This window comes from Corvus hawaiiensis, chromosome 3, assembly GCF_020740725.1.
Source record: "Corvus hawaiiensis isolate bCorHaw1 chromosome 3, bCorHaw1.pri.cur, whole genome shotgun sequence".
Classification (NCBI taxonomy): domain Eukaryota; kingdom Metazoa; phylum Chordata; class Aves; order Passeriformes; family Corvidae; genus Corvus; species Corvus hawaiiensis.
Genome location: NC_063215.1, coordinates 16256085 through 16276650, shown reverse-complemented (window position 1 = coordinate 16276650; position 20566 = coordinate 16256085). Strand labels below are relative to the sequence as shown.

General features: G+C 37.9%; 1 protein-coding gene across 4 annotated transcripts in view; it reads right to left on the bottom strand.

The window, feature by feature from the left end:
* Positions 1 to 20566, bottom strand: part of KIDINS220 (kinase D interacting substrate 220) — a 77862-nt gene that overhangs the window by 53620 nt on the left and 3676 nt on the right. For all 4 annotated transcript variants that reach the window (XM_048296152.1, XM_048296151.1, XM_048296153.1 and 1 more), the window contains 10 exons: positions 16673 to 16822; positions 12330 to 12428; positions 10821 to 10919; positions 9354 to 9452; positions 6988 to 7089; positions 6458 to 6556; positions 5360 to 5557; positions 3373 to 3471; positions 967 to 1065; positions 217 to 315 (listed from right to left, as the gene is read on the bottom strand). In XM_048296152.1, coding sequence (XP_048152109.1) covers positions 217 to 315; positions 967 to 1065; positions 3373 to 3471; positions 5360 to 5557; positions 6458 to 6556; positions 6988 to 7089; positions 9354 to 9452; positions 10821 to 10919; positions 12330 to 12428; positions 16673 to 16780 — 1101 coding nt within the window. In that variant the 5' untranslated portion in view covers positions 16781 to 16822. The remainder of the gene's footprint in view (positions 1 to 216; positions 316 to 966; positions 1066 to 3372; positions 3472 to 5359; positions 5558 to 6457; positions 6557 to 6987; positions 7090 to 9353; positions 9453 to 10820; positions 10920 to 12329; positions 12429 to 16672; positions 16823 to 20566) is intronic.

Below are 20566 nucleotides of genomic sequence, written 5' to 3'. Positions count from 1 at the left end.
CAAAACAAAACCCAACAATATATTAATGGTGGAAACAAATTTACACTTAAGTATTCTCAACTATTTAATTATTAAACATATGGGAGACTAAGCACGTAAGTATTATGGTCTATTTAATTATTAAGCATATGGGAAACTCTCTGTATTAGCTGCAAAAATCCTGCTGCAAAACTAAAATGATTAAATATAGTGAAGTAAACAAACAATGCTCTTTACCTTGTCTACAGCAGAGACCTTAGCTCCTTTATCCAGAAGAAGCTCTACTATTTCAATATTTCTCATCTTGGTTGCCTTTATAAGCGGTGTTTCTCCATCCTAAAATGAAATTGTAGGACTAATATAAAGATCTCTGTATACCCAAAACCATGAAAAAAATAGTTTGGGAAACAAATTAAATTCAAAACTTTTAAGATGATCTTAATTAAACATGCTACTGTGTAAGTAGCAATACTTTAGCACCTATGTTTGTGAAAAAGTATCCCAGACCCAGTTTTCTAGATTGATTGTAATCAAAGAACAAAATACACTTCTGTCAGTAACAGTGTCAAATAGAGAAAGACAAAATTCAGATATAATACAAGATATTCGAAGAGACTTCAATGCTGTGCCAACTACTTCCTCTTTTTTTTTTCCTTACTGCTGCACAGGCCTGAAGTCATATCAGAAACCTCTTTCCTCAGTTTCCAGCAGCACCTGCTCTTTACTCCTTACTGCTGGTCATGTCAGTGATGCGGAGATAAAGAATCCAAATGTTCCCTGCTACCAAGGATTTAATAGCAAATCATATTTATCAACAAGGGAACATTACTATTGCTGAGAATCCTCATTTCAGAATTTTTTTTTTGACAGTGTGCAAGGTACCAACAGTTCACAAAAATTGAATTTAGTATGATCTTCACATCACATAGGAGTTGAGAAAAGAACAGATATTAAAAAAAGCAATTCAATTAAAATTCTAATTGTTACCTTAGTACACGTCTCAGTATCAGGATTGCATTGCAAGATATCCCTCACCATTGTAGCATTTCCTTTCTCAACTGCCCAATATAAAGCAGTTTTATTATCCTAAAAAAGAAGAGTATTAAACATTAACAGTGTTTTCATTCAGCTGGATTAATTTCAAAAACTGCATGTAAAGTACAACCACTATATATTGAAAACAGCATATAACACAGCAATTTTTAGCACAACTCAAGGCAAAGGGAAAGGTCAGCAAACCTAACTGGCACAACAGTAGAATTTAGGGGGGAGGATGCAAACCTGGCTAGGGAATATGAATCTATTTTGGAAACCTTTGTGAAATATATTAACAGCTTTAGCAATCCAAGCAGACTGAACCTTTCTTGAAAAAGCTTCCAAAACTACATGTAAGTATTCAGTTCTAACTCAAATACAGAAATTACCTAATGAAATAAAACAACTTTTTTTTTCAGAAGCCCTGCAAGCTGGAAAGCTGTAAAAGCAGACAGACAAGAAAGTCAACACAAAAAACCAGAATGCTGAACAGCCAGGTATCTTATCAATAAACCAGGGGGATGGTTCATAGCTGCAAATCTGCTTCTGTCATCCTTATTTCCCCCCACTGATGTGTGCTATCCCAGAAGGTCTTCACACCTGCAATCACTTTGCAGCCTAGTGACTGACTCTTTCTGTTTGATGCACATTTGTGTAGAGACATTTAAGAAAAGCCTCTGAATGCACACCTGCTTCTAAGCATAGCAATGTCAAAAGTGCCCCTAGCACTTCTACCTTGCTTGCTTCTTTCATTTGCAGCTCTTTCTCTTCCACTCTTAGGCTTCACAGCAAACTAAGTTTAAAGCTTTCCTCAGCAGTTTAACAGGCCTGGTCACTAGGATTTCTTTCCTCTCCAATCACTTGGGTTTCATCTTCTCTGTCCTTCAGTGAGCTGGTTTCCAAGGCATCAGCCTGAGCTGTAGATCAGCTACACAGCCAGGAACAGGTCTGCCAGGTGGTCCCAGCTGGGTCCTTCCCCCTCCCAGAAGGGCTAAGGAAAACACCACCTGAGCCCTCACCTGCCTGGGCACTCACTCTCAAGAGCCCTACAGTCATGTTTTACCTGCTGAAGGTATCCGCTGGCTAATAAGAATGAATGATCAGCAAGGAACACCGCTGCTGGAAGGCTGGACAAGGCTCAGCAATCTTTCTGAAACATCACAAATTTGGGCAGTCAACACATCTCCCCAGAACAGGTCTGGCTGGCAGGCAGGTGCTGCAATGCCAGACAGCAGGGAAGTTACTCCCAGCAGGGAAGTAGTGCTCATCTCCAGTTTTGATACTGCTGGTCCTAAACTATGATCTGAAGTGCAAAGCTAGAACCTTCCTCTGATGGTACTGACTCCTGCTGTGCCTCCTGTAAGGCCACAGAAGTATTCCACAGATCAACCACTGCAAATTGCTAGTCAGGCAACCTCACACTGCCAGAAGTCACAAGCTTCCCTGCTACCTAAGAGGTTGCATTCTCTTGCTGGTTCTGTATTGCCTCAGTCACATCAAGATGTTGAAAAGCTTCAGCTTTTCAGACCTATGTCAGCAAGAAAGCTCAGACACACGCATTGCCAATGGCAGGTTAGAGGAAGAGATCCAAATGCTACTTTTACTTAAAAATAAGAACTTGTTGGCTTCTCAGAGAGGCTCTGCACCAGGAGCAGGCACTGACCCTTTGCAGCTCTCATTGCCTAGTTAGTTTTGTGTTCAAACTTGGGAGAACATGTATGCCGACAAAGCAGAGTGATTTAAATAGCTCCAAGCAAAAGAAAACAAGTTGAATGTAATAATAAAAACAAGTACCATGCTGAGTAAGAGAGCTTCCACTGGAAGAGTAAAAATAAAACCTTAATCGAAGGACAGAAAAGAAAGAAGGGGTAGGTAGAAAACATGGAAATCACTGACAATGTTTAACAGAAAGCAACACAGAAAGTTAGTGAAGAAGACAAGAAACAACCAAGCACAGTGACAACCACTGTGACAACAGATATAATCTCAGGTGCATCACATTTCATTGGTATTATATTTAAAGTATTACTAAAATCATTGTATTAACTGTCTTCAAAGTATGTCATTATTTTAAATCTGTTCAGTAGTGCAGATGAAGTAAATGCAGTTTACAACTTTTGCTTTTCAACAATTATACAAATTAACTGAAAAAACTGTGTTTAACAAGCCATCATAATTACATGCACCTTATATCCTAAAACCTGCCCAGCAATGTGATGTATTTTACTGTTTGATGGAATTTGAGTTTCCTACAGAGCAGACAGACCAAATTTTAAAGCGCTGTTTTCAGGAACACAGTATAAACATTTGGCATTCAGGTTCACATCCTATTTAAGAAGAAGTCTAACATTTACTTACCTGACCTCTGATATCTATGTCAGCGTATTTATGGAGCAGGGCCCTCACAATTTCAACATGACCACCTCTAACAGCCCCAATCAACACTGTATCTCCACTCTAAAAAAATTGTGAAAGAATATTGAACAGGAATTATTATTATTTAGCAAAAAGAAGTGCAACAGAGAATGAATTACATACACTATACATATTTTACATTAATAATCTCCACTCATTAAAAAAAAAAAAAGAATTATTTTTTGTATCTCTGAAAAAATGGGTATAAAATAGAAAAAATTCTGAACATTTTTTTTTCAAAGAGATGAAATTGTTCAGGAAAACAAACACTCTGAAATAGGTCTAGATTAAACCACTATTCTACAAGAACTCAGCATAAATTAATAATAAATATGAAAAAAACCCAGTTGTTTTCTATTCATAGGAAGACCAGTCATATTAATAAACTCCTTGGAATACTGTGTGTCCCCTTGAGACGTTTCACAGCTGACAAAAGCTCTTCAAGAATTTCGAATAAATTTATGCCTTTGTGCAGATTTGACTGCTATCTTGCTTACATACACTATGCTGTTATAAAGAAAAAAGCAAAAGACTGATTTCATCTCAGATCAAAAGAAAAAATATTTTGGTGTGTTAAATGGAGTTGTATACACATACAAGTTACAGTTGTGCTCAAGGCTTCTGATTTTAACACACTTAAGTACATGCCAGAATTTCAGAAATTACCTTATACTCCTGAAATTGCCTAGTACTCCTTCTATGATGAAACAGGAAAAAAAAAATAAAAGTATAGCAAAATCACAGGTGTGGAGCTCAGAGAGCTCAGCAGTAGGAAATGTCCCATCAATCAGTCATTACGTACTTGGCTGCAAACCAAGAAATTTTCTTTATCAAAACCTACTCTAGCATCTGAATCTAAGAGTATTCATTGTTAGGTGTATTTTTGGAATGCAGTCAGCTGTGGTGAAAGAGGTAGTTTATCCTTCCTAAAAGCACAGAAATGCAGACTGTTGTAGAACATTGTGGCAGAAGAGGTGCTAAGAAGGATTGCAATGTATTTTCTTAAATATTTTTAAAGTTTTGCTTTGATATGTGCCTGAGGTCAAATTTGTTGTTACATGCAACACTGTAGCTCAGTACACTGCCATCTAAGACATGCACTGACTCTTGAAATACAGGACAATGCATCCAAAAATCCTTTTAAATTTAAGAGGCAAATATTAGGAGGCTTTCCTCTATTCTCTGCAGTCCCAAGCAATCCAACTTAGGGATTCAGAATGCAGCCTCAAAAACTTATTACCACTCTGAACTAAGTTACTGACCTTGATAGAGGCATCTATGTTTAGGCATCTAACCAACTATAGCCTCAAGGCTGCAGTGCTTGACCTGTCTCTGACACTTCAGAAACACCTGACTATCAAGAGGGCACTGCAGACAGTCCAAAGCACCTGTATAAGCAACCAAATAAAATCCTGAGCTGCCAGCAAGCAGATTCACACTCTGGGCACTGCTCATGTCACATCTCTACTGAGTAATGCACATTACATTAGGTCAGGTACACAGTGCCACATTTACATCTCAACCCAGAGCTGAAGTCTTCCTCTCATATATGCAAGTTTTCTAGTAAAAAGTTACATTGTAAAAGATAAAGGTACATGCTGAATTAAATATTCTTTTTTGTAGAATCCATGGTTTACAGTTTTAATAGTACTACCCTGCCTCAAACCTACAGATTAGCTCAGTACTAGTCTTGTGTTACAGATATGACAAATGCCCTATGTTCTCAATTCAAGAATCTCAAAGAAAAAGAGCAGTTTCTGTGGTATTTACCACTTAACATACTTGTAAAATAGCAATACATAAAAATACCCCTAGATGGCAGAAAAATTAGAAAGCAAGAAAAATCACATATTTACAGATCTACATACACTGGTACTTAAACATATATTATCTATATATAAAATGACAATTATGATGAAAATTGACTCACTCTATCAGGAATGTTCACATAAGTTCCAGCATCAAGAAGATCCTGCACAATTTCAGTATGTCCCTCCTTTGACGCAATCATCAAAGCTGTATTTCCATCTTTATCTGTCAGGTTTACATTTGGGTTCCTTTTCAGTATTTCTTTTACGGAGTCAGTATAGCCACCCTTTACTGCTACAATAAGTGCAGTCATAGAATTCTTTAAATAAAACCAACAGATTTTATTGTACAGTGGATATATCATTATATCAGCAGTTCAAATAACAAGAGACCACTCACTGACATCACGCTCTTAATCATTCAAATGCTACTTCAGTTTTGTGTTTTAAAGTGCACCAAAAAACATGCTTTTTAAAAACAAAGACATAAACTAAGAGTAATAGTAGACAACACTTCAAATGCAAAAAGTATAGTTCAGATCAGTTTATTCCATCTCCTGAATGCCACACATAGGATAAAATAATTTTCTTGTCATAGTATTGTCAGAGCACCCAGGTCTACCAATACTGTTCACAAAGAGAATTTTTGAAAAACTTCAGAAATAATCATATGAATACCAAAAGTTTTCCTAATTTTCCACTTAACTTTTAATGGATTTTTTTTTGACAAGCAATTTAAATGTAATCTGTTTTACTTAAAAACATTATGCAGCTGAAACTTCTGAAAAAAATTCAATTTCTGAAAAGGTTCAGTCACCATTATTATTTTCAAGAGATGCTTTGTATTTGATTTACTTTTCAAATAGCACTGAGGAATAAGCTATTTGATGTATCAGGCTTGGATACTGAATGAATTTTGATAGTGTTAACCTTCAGATAACAATTACCTAAATTAATTTATGTTCATTGAAATTTACACTTAAGATATCAGTGTGTCCACTGTCAATAAAACTCCCTAGCTACATCAGAGTTTTATTGAAAGGCACAAAGAAATTTCAGTAACTCTCACATGCAGTCTGCAAAGAGCTGGAAAGCAATACACTCCAACACCAACATTTCATCTTGTTTCATGTATTTCTTGGTATTTTTATTATTTAAAAAAAAAAAAAAAAGCAGGACACACAGATGTACTTATCACTGGAAAATGCACAGTTACTTACAGCTCCTTCTTGATCAACATCAGCTCCCATCTGCAACAGGTATTTCACACACTCCAAATGACCTTTCCTTGCTGCCCAAACCAGTGGGGTGGTTCCATACTGAAAAAACATCCACAACATTTTATCATACTGCTCTCTGTATTTAGTATCCCATACAATCTAGCATTTACCCCATACTTTATTGCTTTAGTTTTTACAAAGACATAATTTGGTCTCGTGAATTAACACAAGCATTTGAAAAGACACTTCAATTTTTCTTTTCTAGATGGCAGCTGTAAGAATTCTTTTTCCATACAACCTAGCATAGCAAGGTCTCCAATAGCTCAGAAAATAGAAATATGCTCACAACATCTTGAGCACACTATGGAAAAACCTCTTTCAAGAATAACAACTTACTCTAGCATACTAATTCTAATCTCATGGGCAAAATATAATAGCAAGTGCTTTTCTAATCAAGAACTCAAAGATTTCCTTTTAAAAGAAATTTATCAAACACTACAGAAATTAAATGTTACATAGATATAGCTTACTTTGTCAGAGCAGTTCACTTTAGCTCCATGCTGCAGTAAGAGATGGACTATATCTGAGTGGCCCCGTCCTGCTGCCCAAATAATTGGATAAACACTGTATTGCTTAGAATTAAAAAACAAATAAATAATTATTGTCTTACATATTTTAATTATTTTACATCAACAAAAGTCTCAAGAGAAGTTAAATCCATAGAAGAATGAATATACAGAAATAAATCCAACTACATTATCAGTACTTGTTACCTAGTACATTGCCTAGATGCTATCTAGGAAGATGTCCACTCTTTTGAATCAGTTTTGATTCATAACTCTTTAAACAAGTGTCATAGGTTAGCAAGCATAGTCCCGGAAGGGATGTCCTTGCTAAGGGGTGCTTACAGTTTCCTCTGGGAACTGATAGAACCTATCAGCTGGCCAGTTTGAATATGGACAATTCTCTAAGCCACTTAAAGTTGTGACCGCCTCTGTGATCCACACTTAAGAATAGGCAAACTCCCCCTCCAAGCTCTCTCTCGTTTCCGGCGCTGGCACAGGTGGCTGCAGGCCCCGTGTGGGGGCCAGCGGGCCTGGCCAGGCCCTGCTCGGGCCAGGCCGGGCCGGGCCACGGCCATCCTGGAGCCGATGGACCTGTTCCAGCTGTGGAACCCCCCCCACAGCCTTGCCGTGGGCAGCCGGAGCGGCTTGGCTCTCCCCTCTCTCCATTGTGATAAGAAAAATTCAACATTCCAGCTGCAAAGCTGCAAGGCCGAGGTGAGATTAACCCTTTTATTGCTGTGAAGAGCTGAAAACCTGAGGGAAGAGAGAGAGGAGATGCTTAAAGCTGAAATTCTGTTGTGAAGCTATGATGCATCAGAGTACCCTGTTGTAATTTCATGAAGATATGGAGGGTGGAGCGTTCAACTCGTGAGCAAAAGCACCTGCGCTGAGATAGGCAGATGCTGACGCAGCTGTAATTTCATGAGAAGTTTGGACAGGGAGAGATGAACCAGATGAGGACTTTTGCTCCAAACGGGAAAGGAGAAAACCTCAGTCCCTAGAGATGCTCCCAGAGATAGTCCTAACGATGAAGATGATGAAGACCCTTTGCTCCCAGGGAAGAAGAAGGGCCTCTGTTTTTGTTTCTGAACGGCTCAACCTTAAAATTGTACCCCAAAAAACTTCAAGAGTGGACCCTCGAAAGCAGTTGCGGGAAAAGCTGCAAGTCGGGGGAAAGGACTCACATGCAAGCAGAGAGACTCCTCTTCCTAAATAGACTGAATAATATTTGGAAGTGGGCAGCTGGCTCGTTGTGATAATGTTTTCATAGCATGAGCAAGAAGAGACTTCTCTTTCTAAATGGACTGAACAAGGTTATTATGGAAGTGGTGAACAGACTGAACATCTTAAGGGTTGTCTTTTCACATTGTCAGTGGGAGAAGGGAGGAAGGTGGGGGGAGGAGGAGAGTTCTGAAGGTGGTATAATTTTTTTTTCCCTCTTTTAGGTCTGTTAATAAACTTCTTTATATTCTTTCAAGTTTGGTGCCTGCTTTGCATTTCTCCTAATCCTTATCTCACAGCAGATAAACAGTAATGAGTATTTTGGACCAAACCACTACACTAAATTGGTGTTTCCGCCCGGTTACAAACCGAACCCGCGACAACAAGGTTTGTAAATTCACACTGTCATCTTAATAGGAACATTTGTAAGGCAGAAAGGAAGCAACAGACAGCTATGCAATATCCCTAACCAATCAGGACTGCAGAGGAGTTGTGCCATGCACACAGACACTGCATATGTGAACCAGAGAAAATCAACCATCACAAAGGTTGTTCTGGCCACTGGGGTTCTTCCTTCATTGTTCACTGCCTCAAACACCAGAGAACTGACAGTATAAACAATTTGTTCAGTGCCTATGCTTTTGTAGAAAACACTTATAAAATAAACTAAATCTCAAAATCTTAGGGTTTTTTTCTTCTTCAACATGAGTGGTATATGTTCATATATTCTAAACTATTATGAAACAAAGCAAATTATGGTTTCTAAATTGCACACATTAGTTACTCCATTAACTTCTAAAGATGCAGAAAAATGACAGTTGTTAAACAAGTAACATTAGATACACTAGTTATCTTTTCTATTATTTCCTCTCCTGATAATTTCAATCTTAGTATGAGCCATACACCCATTTGCTTCAATTAAAAAAATTCAAAATTAATAAGAAAGCCAGTGGCAATCACACAGATTATTAAAGCAAGCCCTTTATAAAGTACAGTGATTAATGTCATACTGCAAAAAATGCACAATGTTTAATCAAGATAATAAGATGAGTGTATAGTTCAGGACTTCAAACACTTGGGAGGCGGCGGCGTTTAAGACTAAACCTTACCATTCCTGTGATGTTTGGATTTGCTCCTTTCTCAAGCAGCAGTTTAGCCACTTCAGTACGGCCTTTGTATGATGCCCACATCAGGGCAGTCCATCCTCCCTGGCAAGCACAAGTCAAAGAAATGTAAAAATTGAAAAACACTTAGAAATCTAACTAATGACTTTTATTTCATTTTGTATTTCTCCTAAGACTATTCTGCAAATCCAAAATATAATAAGGATTGACCACATAATGTTGTAATTCTATTTATGTAGAATAAATAATAGGCTCCTGCAAAACTTGGGAAAACATCATGTCCTTAATGTTGCTGAATACTGAATTCAGATTTCAAATGCACACAGATTCAACCACTAGACTAAAAAGAAAGCCCAAGAAACATACCACAATCTTAAAACAAAGTCTAGAGTCCAACTCAATTAATACGAAAAGTTTACTTTTGATTTCTGTAACAGAGATAAGAGCAATTAATTTCAAACTACACTGGTGTGTTCATTTAAGTTTGTAAACTAGGAGACAATGAAGTTTCACTGCCTAAGGCATTTGAAAGGTCACGTAAACAAATTTAATTTTAAAATAACAGTATGCCTCCAATAAATGTAAGCACAATTTTTATTTATTTCTTTATAATACACTTTTGGAGATGTGAAAGATCCCTCTGACTGACAGAGGTCTAGAAATCAAGCACTTGGGCCATGTGAATCTGCTTAATGTTAAATGAAAAATCTTGGTTAGTGAAGATGCTTCAGGCTTCAGACAGAGCAGAACTTAAATTAAAGGAAGCACTTGAACTCACTCATAGTGGTTTTCCCCACTCTAACTTAAGCAGAACAAAATTAGTCCTTGCAGGTACCTAATTTCATCTTCTGTCAATGGAGACAGTTTACAGCTCTTCAGAGCCATCTAACCTTAGAATGGTGTCAGCAGCTTTTGTAACTCTTTAGATGGGCTGGACTGAAGCGTCCACTTTTCCACTTAAAAATTTGGCAAGATGAACGAAAACAAGGACTGCTGTATGAACAATCATGGCTGCCCAGGGAAAAAGTAAATACGGACAGGTATCTTCTCGGAAAGACAACTTTTACTTTACCAGAATACTTAAAAAAACAAAGTCACTACTACCAAAAAAAAAACCCCAACAAAAAAACCCCAAACCAACCCTCTTCCTGCAAGAAAATCTCACCCACACAAAACACACCCAAAAATCAAACTGCTCTTCAGTTTAGCTTTTTTCCAAAGCAAGTTAAGGGGGGGAAAAGCAGCCCTAGTAAACCAGACGCCTTTATTAACACTAAAGCAATCATTTTACAAGTGTAAAAAACAATATCTAACTATATATTCTTTTCCATTTCAGTCACAATGAGTACAAAATGTAAAAAGGAAAGATCTTTCCTTAATTTTATGGAATTGAAAATCTCCAATTCACAAAACTGTTTTTCTATTTGATTTTTACTCTAGGACAACACATACCAAATCCCGATGCTCCAAACTGACATTGTAATTGAGCAGCTCTGCTACAATAGCTGCATGTCCTTCTTTAGCTGCTGAAATAAGAGCTGTCCAGTTATCCTAGGAAAAAAGAAAAAATGTTATAAAGTAATAGTCAATATTTCAATACAAGTAACCTTGTTTTTTAAATGCTTAATCCACAACATATGGAAATACAGAAGCCCTTAAAATAGCTGTCCTTTAAAAAAAAAAAAAGTACTAATAAACTCACAGTGTTCCAGTTACACACATGGAAATACAGAGCAACTACTCCAAATCTCAGCTCCAATTAAGTGCTCTCCTACCCAATATCTATCTCTTTCCACTCCTCAGTTCACTGCAGGTTATCTTAATAAATATATGGAGAAAGCAGCACCTCCAAAGGATTAGGGAATGAGTTTAAGACACTGCAAACTGCTGAGAGGGAACAACATGATAACCAAGACCACAGAAAACACTGGCAGTGGGTCTCCACATACAGTGTGTGACAGCACCCAAGGGACTGATATGCAGAGTAATCTGGACCACAGCTTTTCACATTTCTGATCACTTTGGGAAGATATATTTTCCCTTGCATTATGCTTATTTTCCCCCCACTGCTCAAAGCACATCCAAGTGTGGGCTGATTTTTTATATGCCACACACTTATAAAATATAGCAACAGTTTATAAGGTAGCTATCCTTCCTAGAAATATAGAAACTGTGGCATTTATAGCAATTATAATAAAATGTCTCAAAACAATAGAGACTTGGTTGGGTTTTGTTGCTTTGGTTTTTTTAGGTGACAGATTCCATAGCAGACCTTTCCTGAATGTCCATACTGCTACACTTAAACTAAGTGCAGAAGTTAAAAAAAACCCAAACCCAAGCAATATCCTTTTCCTGTTTATCACTCTTCACTGGAATATACAGACCTTTCAAAACTTTCTAACAATATCTCTGTCCCATTCACTTGTTTTGGGCATCTTTCATCAGGAGTCAACCTCTTTTGCTGAGGCATGAAGACAATTCATAAATTTGAAACGCCTCTCTGCCACTGTTCTGGCTTTCACCTGAAATAAACCTTTAACCTAAATTCTCCCTATGTATTTACTGGAAAAACACCAAAACCAAATGAAAAAACCCCAAACAAATGAACAAAAATTCAACCCACTGACATACCTCAACAACACCAAGATGAGCAAAACCACTTGGACTTCATCTTTGATGCTGTATTTCTCTATCCTAATTTCCCAGAAGAAACAGCAGCAAGATTCAGCAGAGATCAAGATGTTTTAAATGTCTGAAGGATATCCCTACTCCTCATGAGGATCCAGAGAAATAAAAAAGCTAAGCAATTTTGAATAAAATTTCTCTTACATGTCATCATTTCCCACCTGCTTTTTTCCCTCCTGAGCTCAACACTAACCTAAATTCCCTTTCTTTGCCTGCCCCTTGTAATTTCTTGCTCCTCCACTGTTACATACCACCACATAAAGAACTAATACTTACTGCATCTTCCAAGTTGCAATTAGCTCCCTTCTTGAGAAGCTCCTGGACAATTTCTAAATTGCCTTGCTCAGCAGCCAACATAAGTGGAGTCTGGCCATTCTGAAATCCAAGTGACAGGAAAATAGATGCATTGGGAAGTGATAAAAATGACACACATACCCACACAATAAAAACCCAGAACCTACAGGGCAATGTTGTTTCCATTTTTAACTGCCAGTGAGAAGTTGTAATTAAGACTGCTGTTTAAACCACACAGCATTCTTGCAATAAAAATGGAGAACATGGTATAAAACCCTGTCCCACAGGAGATTACAAAACAAACACAAAAAACCCCAAACATTTCAGACATTAAAAAGGGCTATGAAAAGAAAAAAGTTACATTATTAAATAGCTACCTTTCTGAATGATTTGCTTGCTGAACACATCTCCAATACGAGTTACATCTTTACAACTTGGAGCAACTCAGTCACATTTAAAAAAATAATAAAGAAAGAAGTCTACCCTAGGAACCACAATGGCCATTAAAACATGCACACTGATTCAGAGGAACAGCTGCTAAAGCCTTGGAAAAAATAGTCAGTTTCTACAACCCACTTTCATCTGACAGCATAAGAAATACAGACATCACTCCTGTCCTCTGCAACATAGACTCTTAGCAGACGGTCTCATCTTAGGGAAGATGAAAGACAGAAAACCTGGTTTATTTGCCTTCAGAAGTGTTATAGAAGTCAGTTAGAATCTGTCACCCTTCCATCAGACTACTTTCGTGTCAGCAAATTTCTGAGATACAATTGCTCTGCATGATGAAAAGTAAAACTTGCTAAATTTTACAGTAAATTTATTAATTACAACAAGTTTAATAAATTAAAAGAATTTTTCCTGACCTGGCTTCTGTTTTTTCTCTCTACCATCCAGAAAACTCAGATTATCTAGTCTCTAAATAATGCAAAAGCTACATGTTAGGAGCTATATACCAGCAATTACCCTGGAAAGAATAAAAATGAATGCAGAATCACAATACAGTAGTATCACTAATCTTCATAACTGACACAATTAATACTACAATTAATAACAATACTTGATGACTCTTTCTGCTCTTTACACACACAAAATTAGAGAAATGCATGGATTCTTTCAAAAACACTTTTTGGCCCATCAGCTGTTGCCCATCTAATTACATCTATAATATAATTTTTCACAAAGAAAAATTATGCTCTCATGTAAGTTTATGTTGTTATAACTGTGCATTGTATACATTCAAAAGGACACTGTTGCTTTTAGATCCTAAAGTATATTTTGTATTAACAAGAAGCAATTTTTAGGTCTCGTCATTAAAAAATTAATTAAAATGCTCAAAAAATCAAGAGAAAATAAACCACTACTTTTTAGAAAAGAACAGCTCTCTTTGAAGGAGGAAACAGTCATAACTTTTGCTCTTTAAGATATGCAAGCTAATAAGTTGGGGATACACATGCCAAGTGATTTCAGAAATCATGACTGACCACTCTGCCTTCTGTGATGACACCACCGGTCAGTGGATGAAGAGCTGAGACGTTGTTTACGCCATATCCAGTAAGGATTTCAACACTGTCTCCCACAACAACCACAGACACTAATGAAGTACAGGCTAGACAAACGGACAGAGAGGTGGACTGAAACTGGCTGCAGTGCTGGGCTCAGAGCATTGGGATCAGCAGTACAAAGTCCAGCTGGAGGCCAGTCACTAGTGCAGGGAATCGATACTGGGATCTTATTTAAGCCCTTCATTAAGGACTGGGGCAAGGGGACAGAGTGCGCCCGCAGCACCTTTGCAGCCTGGACTAAGTTGGAGGCTGATGCACCAGATGCTTGTGCTGCCATCCACAGGGACACTGACAGGCTGGGCACACAGGAACCTACCGTACTGAGTACAGGTGTCTCGTTGTGATACCCAGAGGAAACTGCACTGAATCTTTGTGAAGAGAAGCTGGGACTGCCCTGCGCCAGACACAGGCAATTCCAGCTGGCTCCAACCAACTCACCCCAGGACACAGGGCTAGATAATCTCCAGGGATGCCTTCCAAGCAGTGCTTTACCAATACACACAAAACCCCCTATTTTAGCCTGACCATTCTTCTCACCTCCTTCAAACAGTTACTATTGCTATCAGTCTGAGTGTCTTCCACAAGCGGATAACACAAAAGGATAATACAATCCAAATAAAAGTATGTCTGGGAAAGAAGAGGCTGTGGATGGTAAAATTATTCCCTCCTGTTAGAAGTGCCAGACAGCTGCAGACTGGCTTTGGTTTTCTGAGACAGATGTAAAATTTTCTACAAGGGTCCTGAAAACATCCTTCCCTTTTTGTTAGAAGACTCTCAAATGTAAGTAGAATGTTATAATGTTTTAGCAGCCATCACAAAGATTTCACCAACACAGAAACAAAAGATAATTACCACATCTGTGCTATCCAGATTAGTTCTCAAAAGTTGCGAAAGAGTCTAGACACTCCACAACAACTAAATACCCATATTTCTCACACGCACATCAAGTACTGTTTATATGTACATCACAACTCAGTCTAAGTATTGGAATAACCAAATTATAAAGGAGCACATCTGTATCTTTATAGGGAAATCAATTAGTGGTGTCACCTTACAGATTAGCACTCTTGCAGTCTGTGAGAGAACAGAAGATTCAGAATTGAACATGCAGAAGCTCCTTCAGTACCAAGAGCAGAAAGAAAGCAACATCAAGGGAAAGCGGAGGCTGTTAGGATCAAAGTCTATCACCCAAGGCAAGAATCTATCATTAGCTGTTAATTCATGTGTCTGGTATGAGAAAGAAGAAATCACACAAACAGAATGATGAGCAGGGAAAAGGCAGAGAGGCTGAGCCCTCCCCTCCTTAACTGAAACTGATGGTGTTAATGAACAAAACCATCCATACACAAACTGACTGGGACATCCCAGCTTTTCTGGCAACTGGCCACAGTCACGATAAAAATGATTGGAAACAATGTGGGTGATCCTACCATTGGACAAGTCACTGCAGCCTGGGAGGTCCTGGCATTAGCAAACCTTGGCTTGCCAGCAATCTTTTTAGATCTCCAAAGGCACTCTCCTTTTGGTATTTTCTTTTTACCCAAGAAGAAAAGATGACTTGGCAGGTCCAAAACTGGAAAGTGAATTGCACTCAAAGCCACTGAATTTCAAGGAAGAGCTAGCATTTAAACAAAATTCCTATCATTATACATATGGACTGTCCCTGTAAGGGGTTTAAAACTGATGTAAACCACACACGTCTGTCTGCAGAAATGACTTTCTCCAATGCAACAGATCAGAAGACTGAAAACAATAGGTATCAGGGAAATGATCTCTGCAAAGGCAGTTAATGAAACCCAAGACTACATTTAGTCCCACCAATAAGTGAAGAAAACTCTAGAAAAGAAGGTGAAGGCAGTGACACTTGATAAAATCAACATGAACTCTGATTTCGGCCATGTTGTTGAAAGGAATTGCCAGCAGAGGAAACAGATATTCCCCTTCTCACATATGCTACATGCCAGGTGGTGAGGTTAATGTGTATGCTCTGAAACTTAAAAATTCTCCCATCTCAAATACCTCCGTGTATGTGCATACAAAGCATGGAACGAATGTGCCAACAAGGAAAGAAAGCTGTCTTAATTGAAACCAGATCTGATAACTACAGTAAGGCTGAATTCTGTACATTGTTTTCACATTTGCATGATGCTTTTTGAGTTTGAGTAATATACGCCATTGGACTTCTTTCCAAAAAAATATTCTTTCCATCTTATGCAGATTTGAAAAACTGATCAAAATAACAGATTCTGAATAATTCTCATATAAACTCCCTACTGTGTATCAATACTTCCGTGTACTCCTGGTAACCTGTAGATACATATTTTTTCATCTAGATGAGCACATGCTGATGTAAGTTGCAATATATGCTCTTATTTGGACTGTATAACAAAGTATCTTGACTGAAAACCAGGATGTGAGGCAGGGATCATCATCATACCAGGTCTCACCCCAAAACAAACAGGGCACATGCAGTTGCATCTGTGAACTAAGAACCAATTCTTAGGTATAAACTCCATTTACAAAGTAAGGATGGAGCTGCATTTTCCAGCTCAGAAGAACATTCTAGAAAGCAAATACTATGAAAGATGCTTGAGGTGCTGACAGAGACCGAATACAGTGTTCAGGTTATGCAAAGATAAGCAATCACTTAAAAACAAAACTGAAATTTGTATATTAAATAACCAGTGTGATCTCACTAATTATTCATTCTGTAACTAACAAGCTGCAATGTGAAACTGACCTTTTCAAAAATCATCTTACCTCATTTCTCTCATCGACATCCCTGCATTTCTCTAGAAGCGCTTTCAGAGCAGGAACATTTCCTTCTTCTACGTAGGTCAACAGACTCTGACTCATCAGACTTGCCATCTTCACACAGTATTTAAAATGCCTCTAGATAACAAAGCTTACCTGTATTTCAGGAAAGGAAAAAAAACCAGCAAAGCATAAGTAACAGGTATGACATTAGAAAGCATAAATTGTATATGCTAATAAATTATTGGTTGGGTACAAATACCTGCCATTCTCCTCAACAAAACACTGTGGAGACGGGCATTAAAATGCACTACATTCCCATGAAAAGTCTTAACTCTTTCTAGTTCTTAGAAAATTACTGGAATTCTTTTAGCTGTTATGTGTTGTCTAAATAAATATTCTGAATGGAATGCATAGTAGTTTCTGTATATACAGCATCTCAGGAATATCTGTATATGTTACATACTTTATATCTACTATTTACAATATAACCCTTATCCTTTATGTGCATAAGCAGAGCATTGAGACTAATCAGCATTACAAAATACAGTGATTCTATCTAAATAGCAGCCATATGGAACTCTGAGAAACGCCATTTACTAAATCAGTTATCACCAACTTTATGCAGACATGCCTGCATGTGATGGCACATTGTTACTTGCTAGTCAAACTTAACATGGCTTCTGTTAACTGATTATGTTTTTAACCTTTAATATGCAAGACAGCAAAGGTTTTTCTTTCTTAAGGCAGACCACTAACAACCATTTCAGACTTCCTAAAAAGTTGTGCCCAGTAAGTTCGGAGCACCAGTAGTATTACAGTGCCAAATTTATACATACACAGCAACAGAAGTGGAGTCACTCACTGCACCTAAATTTAGTTTCACTAGATGCAGAACAGGTCATGGGGTTAAATACAAGACTCCACCACCCCTACACACCTTTCTCCTCACCAGTGGCTGACATGATCATGCTCTCTGGCTTTCTCTTGTAACAGCAGAGGAAAACCTCCAGTTTAGTATCAGCTAAAGCCTACTGCTTAGGCTATTCTCTCCCAGGGAGAAGCCAAAGACTAGTGGCTTTCCCAGGCAAATGTTCTTACTTTTGTTCTCAAATCAAAGCAGCCAGGGAATTTTTCTGCACTTCCAACTCAAGTGGAACAAAAAGAGATGAGAGGAAGACAGCAGGAACTTCACCATGCTTAGCACAGAGAAGTTAGTTTAGATTTAGAAATTTAAATAAAATTATCCAGTTCCACTTTCAATTGCTGACATAGTCGGTAACAGTGTAACACCATCCTTTCTCCTTTACCAGGTGAGTATATATAGTCATACACAGCACTGTCACAGTTTATTAGATACAGCCTGAGCTCACCTACAGCACTGCAGCCACCACGTGACCCACATACAGAAATGCCTTGTTCAAAAAAAGTGCCAGCTAACACCTCAGTTAAGATGACAGCAGCTCTGGGTATGTGCAAATACAATTCAGGTGCACATGAATGTCTAGTGACAAAAGAAACTACAGACATTGTTTAAAACTTTCATCTAAAACCAGTAAAAAAAAAAATCTAGATTCAACCTGTAAAGCCCAGAAGCAGTTTTCGTAGGCACTGCTGCCAGTCCGTCCCACAAGAAAGCTATAAATAAACTAAGAAAACAAAAGGTTCGTCACATTTACCGTACAGTTAAATTACCATCGAAGGGGGTGAGCAGCACAACAGTGGTGTTATATATCTGTCTTCATTTTCTTCAGTAGGAGGAAGAGCCAACTAAGAGGTTGCAAACTCAAAAAAAACACTAAACCACACAAAAAAATGAAAGGTTTGAAAAGAAACAGAGATTTTACTGACTCAGGGTGGATACACAGGCTCCTACTGCCATTTCAGACACAAAAATACCAGGAAAGTTAGCATCTTGCCTGGCATCCAGCTACCGGTCCAGAACAGCCCACCTCCCTTACAGCCAACAGCAGCATCTTACAGCCCTATGCAGGTGTCTCAGATATTCTCAGTCACCTAAAATGACATTAGATATTCACACGCACCTGTATTCCTCCCATTAGTTTTTATATATGACAACAGAAATCCATGAAATGTGATTTGCTGCTAGCTCCATTGCCACCACAGGCATTTTCTGCTTTTCCTGTGCAGTCTCCCAGCTTCTCTCCTGTAGCTGTACCTTCAATACCCATGCTACTTTCCATACCAAATATTAAATTGAAAACTGCATTAAGAACATCCCCAAAACATGACTAAAAATGTCTCACCAAATGAATTATACTCTGCAGTTGCCATCAAAATTTCACCAATTAATTCTCAGCTAGTGTGAAAAGAAAGAAAGTACTCAAAATTGCTTTTTGCTCAAAGTAAGATTCTTCCCTTGATGATCCCTGTGAGCAGACAGAGGGCAGAGGCAGCCCTGCTGCACTGTAGATAAGCATACTGCTTCAGAAATTCCAGTTGGCAACAGTGCAGCTTCTGCCTTCATGCAGAGCTGAATCCTTAAACCTCTGACTAACAGCAAAGCACCCAATGCCAATGAACATGTCTAGCGATATGTTTAGAAACTCCATGTTAATATTACTTTTATAAAATGATAAAAAATTTGTACCAGTGAGCCATCTCCAAGAATATTAGTATGTCTTATCCCCTATGCTTCACTGTCACATAATATACCTTTCTTGGAATTAATAACAGTCTATTTTATAAAAACAGGAATCACAAAATCAAATATTATAATTATGCATTTTATATCCTCATGCTTTTATTTGCCCTTTTTCAGGCAAGCTTCTTAGAGCATCCAAAAGATTAACATCACTGGAGGGCTTTGGGAAGGCACAGTCTAGGGACAACAACAACCATCAAACAAACAAAACACTCCCCACCACTCCAGAAACAAAGGTAAATAAAAAATGGGTGGTATTAAGATTTTTGGAAACTTTGCTTTATTTTTTCCCCACCAAGAACAAAAAACATGCCCGAAACAAGCCTGAATGGGTCTGTTCATTAGACTTTCACTCATGACAGCAAGTCAACATCACTTGAACACAGCCACAGTCTACCTTTTTATTAAACAAAATATATGTTATTATGTTATGAAAATTAGGCACTGTACTCCAAGTCCATATGGGTGCTGGTCACTGAAGTGTGATTTCCTCCCATGCTTCAGATTTCTTTTAAATAATGATAAAAACTGAACCCAGATTCTGAGGAACAGTCTCTAGCTGTAATTCCATTCTAAGTAATTCTATTCTGGTCTCTCTGATGAAAAATGCTCCTGAAATACATATTCAGTTTTCAAACAACCCAGGAATAAAAAGAAAACTCTATGTCTTACCCTTGACCAAATTAAAAGATGAGAACTTAATCCCTGTTAAATTACATAAATATAGTGCAAAACCAGTATAATTCCAGAACATCCTATACATAAATGGTCCTTAATTGCTCAATTAACACATTTACTTTTTCTTTGACACAGCAGAAGTATTTTCACAATCTGTAACAAAAATTTCAGTTCAAACCAGGATTGTGCTTGGAAACCAATCCCCTTTCCAATAAGGATTAATGCTATTATTTTTCTCTCCCACCTAAGTGAGCCAATTTCCAGTGCACAAACCTGCTCTTCATTCATAATCCAAACTTTCAAGCTTGGAAATCTCACAATGCCCTTGGGCAGCAAATCCTGGTATTTTATAAAACTAACAACACACCAAGAACCATGAAAAGTTATAAAGTGCACAAATGCTCAGGTGAAGGCAATGTTTGCACAGGGATTAACCTGTTTTTGTAAGACTCTCACATCCTGAGCTGATGCAGACAAATGTTATCACTGTTTAGGAAAGACGGCAAAAATTTGTCAATTTAAAAAAACATGATTTCTCTCAACAGCACCAATATTGA